The sequence below is a fragment of the Hemiscyllium ocellatum genome, chromosome 17, assembly GCF_020745735.1.
Source record: "Hemiscyllium ocellatum isolate sHemOce1 chromosome 17, sHemOce1.pat.X.cur, whole genome shotgun sequence".
Lineage (NCBI taxonomy): Eukaryota > Metazoa > Chordata > Chondrichthyes > Orectolobiformes > Hemiscylliidae > Hemiscyllium > Hemiscyllium ocellatum.
The window spans coordinates 1,196,084-1,208,186 of NC_083417.1; the positions used below are offsets into that span (position 1 = coordinate 1,196,084).

Below are 12,103 nucleotides of genomic sequence, written 5' to 3' on the forward strand. Positions count from 1 at the left end.
CATCTGTAGAGAGAAAGCAGAGTCACTGTTTCAAGCCCAGTGATACATCATCAGAACTAGTAATCGATAGGAAGAGTGGTATATATGTTGAAAACAGGGGTTAGGAAGTAAAAGAGTAAGCAATAGGTGCACATAGAGCCCAGAGGGTCAGCAAGACAGTTAGACAGGCAAAGGGATGGAGAATGGCAAGTTAGGGAGAAAGTAAAGCTGATAATAGGGACCATTGCTGGGAGAAATCTGTTGCTGGCCTAGTCTTATTTTGTACATAGACTCCCAGAGTCAAGCCGTCGACAAACACTTCCCCCCCAAGCATGAACAAAGCAAAGGTGTAAACACCACACACAGATTTCAGTAACTTACTTTCTCAAAGTACAGCAATTCCTTCGCCAGTCCTCCACCAAAAACAAAGAAAAACAAAATGTACATTCTTTACAGAGTTAGATAACCAAAAGCTTGATCAAGAAGATGACAAGGTACAGAGATGGAGAAGTGTAGGCAGGGAATTATAGAACTTGCAGTGAGACAAGTCCCAAGATGAGTAGGCCAGGTGAATTGGTCATAGTGTTAGGTGCATTAGTCAGAAGGAAATGGGTCTGGGTGGGTTACTCTTCGGCGGGTCGGTGTGGACTTGTTGGGCCGAACGGCCTGTTTCCACACTGTAGGGAATCTAATCTTCTTCTCTAAAGTGAGCACAAGGCCACCGATGGTGATGTGATTATAATGGCACAGGCGGCCAGAGTTAGAGGATCAGATTTTTAAAAATTTATGCATATGGTGAGTGTGCCTCTGGCAAGGTCAACACCTGCCATCCATCCCCAACTGTCCCTGAACTGAAGGACTTCCTGAGGTGTTTCAGAGGGTAGTTAAGAATCCATCACATTTTCACAATCTGGAACCAGGTAAGGATGGTTGAAATCCTTCCCTGACATTAGTGAACCAATAATGGGAACATAGTCACTGTTAAACTAGCTGTTTTTAATTCTAGATTTCATTAAATTCATATTATACCATCTGCCATGGTGGATTCTAACCCACATCATCGGAGAATTAAGCTGGCCTCTGGATTGCTAGCCCAGTGGTGTGGTATAGTATAGTATAGTACTGCCTCTCCAATCTTGTAGGGGTGTAGAATGAGAGGACATTACAAAAACAAGGATGGGGGAGACATCAAAGGAATTATAAAACAGGGATTAGAATTTTAAAATCACAATGTTGTTTGATTGGGAACAATGTACATCAATGTGGCAATCCTCAGGATGCCAACCTTCAGTTGGTTCTCTCTAACGAGAGAGTAGCCTATGGCCTCGGAGGACTCTGGTGAACTTACCTTTATGGGGGTGATAAAGGAATGGGATCTTCTGGTAATTAAGATTTGGATACCAGAAATTAACTCTAAATTTGTTTAATGTATCACTGCAGCTCCATGACACTGTAAACCTTTTGCTATAAATTCTGTGTCTTATGATCTTATACTCCACAACCACCTGAAGTAGCAGCGCTTTGAAAGCTAGTGCTTCCAAATAAACCTACTGGACTGTAACCTGGTGTTGTTATTTACTTTGTCCACCCCAGTCCAACACCACCTCATCAAATCAAAGTCAAACAACGTAATGAAGGCGGATCTGGTGGTCTTTGGAACGGATCAAACAAGGGTTCAGATGTTCACCTTCGTAACCAATGTCACACCAAAGATTCAAAAAGACTGGCTTAATGTCAGACCACTGTCGGGTAGTGAGATGGAGTCAGTTTGCGAGCAGAGTTTGAATCAGAGACTGAAATCAATGTTTTAGTTTGCTTAATTGGAGATAATTTCTTCTCATCCAGTATGCACATCATGTGGGCTACCCCAACACGTGTATACAGTCATACATGTGCAAAAATCTGTTTTCGATCTTTACAGCATCACCTCATGTCCACAGTTTCTTTGACACGTGCGCGTTTACCATCTCGAGTATATATCCCACAGCACTGGATCACGTACACATCTCTGCAATGCCAGCCCACATGCACATGTGTACAGTTTCCCAGTACATGCTCAGAAAAGATCACAACTTTTAATTTTTTTCTTTTTAGATTGTGGACAAAGGCGGAAAAATGGCTGTTTTAAACCACTGTGGAAGGAGTTGCCCCATTTTCAAAAACAAGTGAGTAGTGTTTACAACGTTGCTTTCTTCTCAAACAGCTCAGTACCGTGGGTGTGTACAGAGTAGGTGCTGCCGAGAGACACACTGCTGATTGCACAAACCAGTCAGGACCAACAGTGAAGAGCAGGAATCACAGGCAAGACAAGAACTCTGATTGTTCACCTGCCCAGGAGCCAAATCCGTGCAGGAGAGACAGCAGAACTTGGAAGGACAGCTCGTATTCCCTCCCACCAGTTGCTATAACCTAAACTAAACCCCAAAGAACTGCAGATACTGGAAATCAGAGACAAAAACAAGAAGTGATGGAAAAACTCAACAGGTCTGGCAGTATCTGTGGACAGAAAACATTTCAGGTCCAGTGACTCTTCTTCAGAACTGACTGTAGCTAGGAAAGGTTGGTATAAATGAAGATGGGGTAAAGGGATGTGTAGTGGAGTAAATTGTAGGTAGAAATGGAGCCCAGAAAGAGAGAAAATCAGTTGGACAGTCAAAGGAACAGGTAAAGATCAGCCTGGGAGAATGAACAGCCACTAAAGGAGAAGATTAATGGCTCACAATAGGTTGTTTGAAGTATCAGCCTATGTGGTGCACAGAGTGGGCGGGTTGAGGCAAGGACATGTAAGAAGGTCCTTAAGCCTTAAAATTCCTGAATTCAATATTGAGTCCAGAAGGCTACAAGATTTCCAAGCAGAAATTGAGATGTTGTTCTTCCAGTTTGCCCTGAACTTTGCTCCAGCACTGCAGCTAGCCTGAAGCAGAGATGTTGGCCAAGGAACATGATGGTGTGTTGAAGTGGAAGCTCAGGGTCATTTTTCAGGAGAGAATGTGAGTGTTTTGCAAAGTGGTCACCAACTGGTGTTTCATTTCCCCAGTATTGAGGAGACCGCACTGTAAGTGGTGAATATAATAGACTAGATTGAGTGAACTGCAGGTATAGTGCTGATACATCTGGAAGGTGCCTTGGATACTGAGACAGGAGGAAGTAAACATGCAGGTATTATACCTCCTGCAATTGCAAGGTGTTGTGGGGGTGTGGAGAGGTAATGAGAGTGGAGGAGTGAACCTCCACTCGCAGAGAGAACAGTCCCTGCGGAAGGCTGACAATGAAGGAGAGGCAAGTGTGTGTCTAGTGGTGGGATCTGGTTGGAGGTAATGGAAATGGCAGCTAATTATTCCTTTGGACGCAGATGCTGGTGGGATGGTGGGTGAGGACAAAGGGAGAGGGAGGAGAGAGAGGGGGAGAGGGCAGAAGTTTGGGAAATGGTCTTGTCAACCATGATGGAGGGGAATCTTCAACTGAGAAAGGAGGTGGACGTTCCAGAGGCCCCCTTGTTGGAGTTGGCATCATCAGTGCAATGGAGACAGAAACTGGGAAAATAGAATAGAGTCTTTATTGTAAGCAGGGTTAGAGGTAATTCAAGGTAATTATGAGAGTGCATGGGTTTTGCAGTGGATATTAGTGGCCAGGAGAAAGTAAAGATGCTGGAGATCAGAGTTGAAAAGTGTGGTTCCGGAAAAGCACAGCAGGTCAGGCAGCATCTGGGGAGCAGGAGAATCAACGTTTCAGGCATAAGCACTTGGGTTGAAGTGGAAGTGGAAGACATTCCTGATGAAGTGCTGATGGCTGAAACATCGATTCTACTGCTCCCCGGATGCTGCCTGACCTGCTGTGTTCTTCCAGCGTCACACGTTTTGATATTGGTGGCCAGCCTATCCCAGAAATGGAAAGAGAGATATCAAAGAAGGGAGAATTCAGAAATGGACCAGGAGAAAGTGAAAGCAAGGCGGAAGCCAGAAGTGTAATTGATTAACTTTTCCAATTCCGAATGAGCAACAGAAGCAGCTCCAATTATGTCATCAATGGACCAGAGAGAGTTGTGGGTGGGGGCCAGAGTAGGACTGCAACTCGGAATGTTCCACAAAGAGATTCCTCTCTTTTTTTTATGCCCTTAAGTCCAACAATTTCCCCAATACTATTTCCATCCTAATACTGATTTCCTTCAGTTCCTCACTCTTACTATTTCGAAAGAAATCCTACAGTGTGGAAACAGGCCCTTCAGTCCAACAGGTCCACACCGATTCTCCAAAGAGTATCCCACCCAAACCCATTCCCCCACCCAATTACTGTGCATTTTACCCCTATGGGTAATTTAGCATGACCAATTCACCTGACCTGCACAGCTTTGGGCTGAGAGGGGAAACCAGAGCACCCGGAGGCAATCCACTGAGACACGGGGAGAACGTGCAAACTCCACACAGACAGTCACCCGAGGCTGGAATTGAACCCGGGTCCCTGGATTTGTGATGCAGCCATGCTAATCACTGAGCCACAGTGCCACCCCTTTCTGGTCCTCCTTTGTAAAGACAGGAGTAAAGTACGTACTTAACTGGCCAGACATTTTGTTTTAATTCCCCATTATAACATACACTGTTTTTGTCTTTTGTGCTTACATACCAAAGAAACTTCAACAGTTATGTATTTTGCAAGCTTACTCTCATACTCTACTATCCCCTCTTAATCATTACCTTTGCTGAAATCTAAACTGCTCTTAATCCTCAGGCCTGCTGCTTTTTTGGGCTAATTTGTCTGTCCCTTTCTTGGATCTAACACTATCCTTCAATCCCTTCTTGGCATTCCACTTTTATGTCAGATTTTATCAACATTGCCATAATCAAGAGGAATGGTGTTGGGGAAATCAATGTGATCAAAAGCTGATAAATGCCAGTGCCTGAGTACTCAAGGCAATGGCCCTAGAAAGAATGGATCCATTGGTGGTCACCTTCCAAGATTCTTTAGACACTCAAACAATTGTTACAAATTGGAGAGTAGCTAAATGTAACCTCACTATTTCAGAAGATAGAGAGAAAGCAGACCTATAGACCAGTGAATTTGATGTTAGGAATAAGGAAGATGCTAGATAACACTGGTAGAATCAGAATCAGTCAGTATGGATTTACTAAAGGGAAAGCATGTTTGACAAATCTACTGGAGTTCTTCGAGAATATAACTTTTAGAGTTGATCGGGGAATCAGTGGATGTGGTTTATTTGGACTTTCAGAAGGCTTTTGACTAAGTCCATTCTATAAGAGTTTAATATGTAAAAGTAAATGAATTGTGAATCCCATGTCAATATAACTCCAGGTAACCAGCACAAACCAAGTAGGAAAACAGCAAATGAAAGTCACCTGATGGTACAGTATTCCATGGGTGATGAGGACTCCTTTCGGGCGCCCTGTTGTTCCACTCGTGTACAGTATCATGGCTCCTCTATCTTTCCAGTCTGTGACAACAAAACCAGCATCTGGCACAGGGGCAGCACCACATTTTCCCAGCTGTCCCATATCAGAAGATTCTTGGAACTGACTGTAACCTGGTAACTGAAGGCACTTCACACCTAGACTGTCAGCGATTGGTGTCATTAACTCGAAATAATTCTTCTCCACAATTATTAATGAGCTCTGAGAATCCTGAACAACATACTTGAGTTCTGGAGCTGGATGCTTTTTGCCCAGGGGCACAGCCACCCCACCAGACATCCAAGATGCCCACTGAGCAACAACAAACGAGACATCATTAGGGCACAGGATTGAAATTCTTTGCTCCTTGATGTCACCATCAAGACATCCTAATGCACAACGAATCTTTCTTGAAAGGGCCAGACTATGTAGATACAGGTCTCTGTATGTGTAACGACCATTATGATCCACAATTGCAAGTCTTTCTGCAAAATTTCCAGCTCTGGTGAAAACCTGTTCTGTTTTTATTAATAAGGATGTTGTAGTGCTCAGCTTCTTCCTGAAGACTTGATAGGTCTTTACAATCCGAACAGCACACTTACGCTGACTCCAGCAATTGGCACAGCAAATAACTGGCCCAGCAGCACACCTCAGGAAACTAGACAACATGGTACATTTTATGATCCTCAGCAATCTGCTCAGTTGTCTTGGGTGATTTCTTCTTTCTGCTAGAGAAAAGTCAACAGGAAGATTTAAGAAAGTCAACTTGAACCTGTCAGTTCACCACTGATTCTAAACTTAAATCCACTCAGGGGCAGGAGCGGGGGTGGGGGCACATTAGGTCTTCTTTTGGAATTCAGGGCATGGATCAGATGTTGTTCCTCAACTTCCAGCCCCTAGGCTTCAAGATGGAAGTGTCAGTTGAGTTCTCATTCGAATGTACTTTGACAAACTTGAGGCTCTAAAAGCAATCCAATTTAAAAAGAGAATTTCCTATTCAGGGCCATTTCTCACTTAGGTGAAGAGAAAATCAGGGGAAAGCCTCATTATCAACACATTAGCAACTGACAACTAAATGCATAAAAAAAACTCAGAAGATCTAACCCACAAATGAAACCTAAATGTGAAATAATTGACAATATATCAATGATTGGAAGATTTACATATTTATGCAAAATGTAATTTAAGCATAGGTTCTGTCCATAAAATCTTAAATCCCTTAGCAAAATTGGATACATAATTGGCTAAACAGCAGGAGACAGAGAGTAATGGTGGAGGGTTGATTTTCGGAGTGGAGGCCTTTGACCAGTGGTGCTCCATGGGGATCGGTTCTGGATGTTTTTTCTTTGTAATTTTACATTAATGATTTGGATGAGAATATAGATGGCATGGTTAGTATGTCCAAAATTGGTGGCATAGTAGACAGTGAAGAAGGTTTTCTAAGATTAAAAAAGGATCTTGGTCAAATGGGTCAATGGGCTGAAAAATAACAGATGGAGTTCAATCTGAATAAATGCAACAAACAAGGGTAGGACTTGTACAATTAGTTGTAGGGCCTTGGGTAGGATTGTAGAACAGAGGGATGCAAGGGTGCAGGTACACAATTCTTTAAAGTTTGCATCACATATAAACAGGATGGCTAAAAAGACATTTGGCAAGCTTGCCTTCGTTGCTCAGTCCTTTAGTGTCGAGGCACGATGTTGAGGTTGTACAGGACATTGGTGAGGCCTTTTCTGGAATACTGTGTCCAATTCTGGTCACCCAGTTATAGGAAGGATATTTTTAAGTGGAGAGGGCTCAGAAGAGATTTACCAGGATGTTGCCAGGTATGGAAAGTTTGGGTTATAAAGAAAGGCTTGATAGGCTGGGAGTTTTTTCACTGGAGCATAGGAGATTGAAAGGTGACCTGATAGAAGTTTATAAAATAATGAGAGATATAGATAGAGCTGATGGTAGTGGTCTTCTCCCCGAATTAGGAATTTCAAGACTGGGGGCACATTTTTAAGGTGGGAGGAGAGAGATTTTAAAAAGATTGGAGGGGCAAACCTTTTACACAGAGGGTAGTTCACATGTGGCATTAAATTCCTGAGGAAGTGGTGGATGTAGGTACAATTACATTTAATAGACATCTGGACGGATATGTTTTCTGCCTGCACTGGGTCAATACTTTGATTTGATCTATTATTGTCACATGTACCTTGTTACAGGTATAACAGTGAAAAGATAAATGGCCATGACCTGGTGCCAAAATCCTGCTTTTCCCATATCCTTACACATTATTTTTATCCAAATAATCATCCAGTGTCCTCTTGAATGCTTCAGTTTATCCTGCCCCGCCACATTTCCAGGTAGTGCTGCACTTGTACTTCAGAGAGCCAGGGTCCCAGGGTCGATTCCAGCCTCGGGTGACTGTGTGTAGTTTGTGTGGGTCTCCTCCCACAGTCACAAAGATGAATGGGTCAGTGTTAGGTTAGATTCCCTACAGGGTGGAAACAGGCCGTTCAGCCCAACCCCACCGGGATCTGTCTCTCCTCACCCTGCACTTTACCTCAGCTCCCAGCAATCCGGAAATGAACCCGTCACTGAACGTCCGGGTGCAATCAGCAGCCGGAGAGACAGTCCGGGGGGAACCGAGTCCGGGGGACGGACGGACTGGTGACGGGTTCGCACCTGGAAGGGGCGGGATCTAATCGGTGGGCGGGGCACAGTCCGCGGGCTCGGTATTGTGGGGGTTGGGGTAAATGAAGGGGGCCGACGTTGGGGCGGGGCTGAAGTTGGGGGCGGGACCATGGGCGGGCCGGAGTTTGGGCGGGGCCGGAGTTGGAGAGCGGCCGTGCGCGGGGCTGGAGTTGGGGCGGGGCCGGATTAGGGCCGGGACCGTAGGCGGGGGCAGGGCCGTGGGCGGGACCGGAGTTGGGGCGGGACCTTGGGCGGGGCCGGAGTTGGGGCGGGATCATAGGCGGGGCCGGGCCGGGGGCGGGGCCGGAGTTGGGGCGGGACGATGGGCGGGGCCGGGGTTGGGGCGGGACGATGGGCGGGGGCGGGCCGGGGTTGGGGCCGGGCCGGGGCCGGAGTTGGGCGGGACCGTGGGCGGGGCCGGAGTTGGGGCGGGACGATGGGCGGGGCCGGGGTTGGGGCCGGGCCGGGGGCGGGGCCGGAGTTGGAGCGGGGCCGGGGTGGGGTCGGGCCGGGGGTGGGGCCGGAGTTGGGCGGGGCCGAGCCGGGGGCGGGGCCGGGGGCAGGGCCGGAGTTGGGCGGGACCGTGGGCGAGTCCGGAGTTGGGGCGGGACGATGGGCGGGGCCGGGCCGGGGGCGGGGCCGGAGTTGGGCGGGACCGTGGGCGGGGCCGGGGTTGGGCGGGACCGTGGGCGGGGCCAGTCCATCAGTGGGTGAGGTGTGCAGCTGGTCTTTCTGTCTGTGTTTTGTTGATGGTGCCAGTGTTGGGCAAGGACAGGTGTATTTGTCCCACAGGCTTATACTCACTCCGTCACACTCGCCCACACACCCACATAAATCCATGGGGTGAATTTGCATTGTCAATCAATCCATGTGACATTTTATAAATTCCTAGTTTGGAAATAGAACCGGTCTGACTCAGGATTAGAATACGGACAGACTCTAACCTCACACTTATTTCCTTTATCTGAACTGAGATGTCACTTTTTTTTGTAAAACCTTACGTAACGATATAATGGTGGACCCTTCTGCAAATTAAACCAAGCGCCAGGAAAGCTCACCTCAGCTCGTAATCTGTTAAAATATGAGTTACAGAGATATATTTAAAGAAAAATATCAATTTTATTCTTTAACTCTAAAAGTGAACATTAAACAACTATTTAAAACTCTAAGCCTACTTTCTCTTAAAGGTCTGTAATCTACCTCCAACTCTATAACAATATACTAATCCGATAACAGCCCCTACTAAAATTATATCAACTTAAATTTTCAAAGCCAGACCGGCTGTCTTCTTTCAGCTACCAATCTCCCTGGGTCATCTTCAGTTTTTTTTTAGAATTAGACTCTAACTGGAAGCAGGTCCACACTGACACACCGAGGAGTAAACCACCCAAGACCCATTCCCCTACATTTACCTCTGACTAATGCACCTAACCTATGCAATAGATCCCTGAACACTATGGGACAATTTAGCATGGCCAATTCACCCAATCTTTCGATTGTGGGAGTAAACCCTCATAAACACAGACTGTGCACATTTCACACAGTCACCCGATGCTGGAATCAAACCCGGGTCCCTGGTGCTGTGAGGCAGCAGTGCTAACCACTGAGCGCCCATGCCTCCCCATCTTTTGCTACAAAGGTGTTTCATATGAAAAAGGTATCTTTGACACAGTGTTTTGGGTCCCCATCTCTGTTGTGTTCTCTCTCTCTTATTGGTTCAATGTTGTCAAAACAGTAAATTCAAATTCAATTGAATTTTAGTAACCTGGGGCATGATTTAAACTGATTGGTTAAATTCAAATGGTGGTCAAAACAACTGAGATATCTAGTTTACAGCCATATGTTTCATATTTTCAATTTTCCTGTACTCTGGAACTGCTAGTCAGTCACATGACAGTTGCCTGTAAATTCTCACTGCAAAATAGCCTACACTCTCTCTTAAAGGTACAGTACATGCCTTCAACTTCATAACACCTCCCCCCGTAGTCAGATCTCTGACTCCCCTGAGTGAAATGTTGAAGGAGTTAATCACAATAGATATGAGGAACACAGGAGTTTATTTGCAGTCTCTTTCTCACCTTGCTGAGTCTTAGGCATCATTAGGAATTGATGAACTTAGTCACTAAAGGCCCACAGCTTTATATTTATAGGACATTTTCACCCAGAAGGTGGAGTGAGAAAAACAGTTTGGATTTTATTGGACAGAAAGTGCTTGTAATCGGGCCCCATTACTGCAAAATTCACATCATTAACATAAATGTCTCAGTTCAATCAACAAAATGGCCAATCGTTTCCCTTTTGTACTACTGGCCAGAATAAAAAAAAGTTGACCGGTGTCTTTAGAGAACTGGAAAAAAGTTCATTGATCACAAAACTCATTTCTTAAAGCAAGTGGAAAAAAAATTAAGATCTAAGCTGTATTCAGGTTAAGAACGATACAAACCAGAAATTGCTGAAGAAACTCAGCAGGTCTGGGAGAATCTGTGGAAAGAAAAAGACTTAAGTCATTTCAAGTTCAATTCGATTTCTTCAAAACTGATTTACTCTAGCATTGTCTGGTTGTATTTTATCCAGCATGCACAATATTTTGCTTTTGTGTAAATCCAAATCTTCTTTTAATCCTCAAACAGACGCAGAACAGTTGATCTTTTACATAGGGCAAAAGAAAAGCACCCTAATTGGTCAATGGTCTGATAAACAAAGGATTAAAGTTCCTGAATTCTCACAGAAGGCGGAGTTTTTTTTTATTTAACCTGTTTTTCTAAACAACCTGTTCAGAAATGTTATTACATACCTCTGGAGTAGTTGGGACTTAAACACAGGCCTCCCAGGCCAGGGGCAGGGGCACTGCCTCTGCACCACAAAGCCCTAAGGATTTGCTTTTTCAAGGGCTGAAGTGATGAGTTCCAGTTGGCAGGCCATCACCTGTTGCCAAGGGAACTTACACTCAATGAGCTCCATAGGGAGACTCATCAGTGATTCCACGTGAACCTTGTAAGGGTTGTCATAATTATGCAAAAGAAAGAAAAAGAAGAAAAAAAGATGAACCAAGCTGTCTACATACAAGCAGTTAAAAATTTTAAGCACCCAGCAAAGCAAAATCCCATTTATTCCCCAACACCATCATTTTACAATTAATCAAAATCCAGAGAAATACTCCTTCCCTAACAGATCTGCAGATTATTGTTACTGCTTCTGTTCTGTTGTGATGTTTGAAGGCTTTTTCTTTGGTCCAACCACAGCTGAGACTTTAGACTTTCTCAGCTTTCAATAATCAATTGCAAATTTCGAAGCACTTCTGGTCTGGAAGTTTCCAGAAACTGAAATCCTTAATTTGGAGTAACTTACTCTCTTAACTGCTCGACACAAACTCCTTTTTTTTGTGGGAGAAACTGATCTTGCGTTGAGTTTAAATCAGATCTCTTTCAAACTGAATTCAAAATATTTAATTATATTAAAAATAATTTGCTCATCCTGATTTCTACTAAATGAATGACTACTTTGTTTTTCCCAATTCCTGCCATAAATTCTACAATATAAGTAACTGCTGTTAACCTGAAAGGATACCATGTCATCTGTATTGTGATGGTTTAAAGTCATGGTTCTGAAAAGACTGACCGAGTTAATTATTAAACCCCTATTACACAAACATACCAAACCAGTACAGGAAACTGAAAGAGCTGAGATGCTATAAATCAGAAATGAAAGCAAAAGTTGCTGGGAACGCTCAGCAGGTCTGGCAGCATCTGTAGAGAGAAATCAAAATTAATGTTTCGAGTTCTGAGGAAAGGTTACCAGACCTGAAACAATAACCTTGATTTCTCTTCACAGATGCTGCCAGACCTGCTGAACTTTCCCAGCAACGTTTGCTTTTGTTTCAAACAATATGCCATTAGTTTAAAATTAAAACTCTAAATAAAATTATAGATATATATATATATATCACACCACTATTTTTTAAATAGATTTTTATTGAAAAAAAGGAATTTATTTTTAATATTACCACAAATACAAAACCAAACAATTCAAACCAACGTAAAAAA

At 44.1% G+C, this 12,103-nt stretch overlaps 2 protein-coding genes across 9 annotated transcripts in view; one reads left to right on the forward strand and one right to left on the reverse strand.

Moving 5' to 3' along the window:
- Nucleotides 1-12,103, reverse strand: part of acsf3 (acyl-CoA synthetase family member 3) — a 159,034-nt gene that overhangs the window by 67,263 nt on the left and 79,668 nt on the right. For 2 of the 8 annotated variants that reach the window (XM_060837538.1, XM_060837546.1), the window contains exons 1-2: nt 7,655-7,933; nt 5,331-6,109 (exon numbers count right to left, since the gene is read on the reverse strand). In XM_060837538.1, the coding sequence (XP_060693521.1) occupies nt 5,331-6,109; nt 7,655-7,679 (804 nt within the window). In that variant the 5' untranslated portion in view covers nt 7,680-7,933. Of the gene's footprint in view, nt 1-5,330; nt 6,110-7,427; nt 7,446-7,578; nt 8,055-12,103 lie in introns of those variants that run through there. The other 6 variants (XM_060837540.1, XM_060837539.1, XM_060837545.1 and 3 more) reach the window with 6 other exon arrangements.
- Nucleotides 8,383-12,103, forward strand: part of cbfa2t3 (CBFA2/RUNX1 partner transcriptional co-repressor 3) — a 127,771-nt gene continuing 124,050 nt past the window's right edge. Inside the window, exon 1 of the mRNA XM_060838314.1 lies at nt 8,383-8,770. Within this exon, the coding sequence (XP_060694297.1) occupies nt 8,383-8,770 (388 nt within the window). The remainder of the gene's footprint in view (nt 8,771-12,103) is intronic.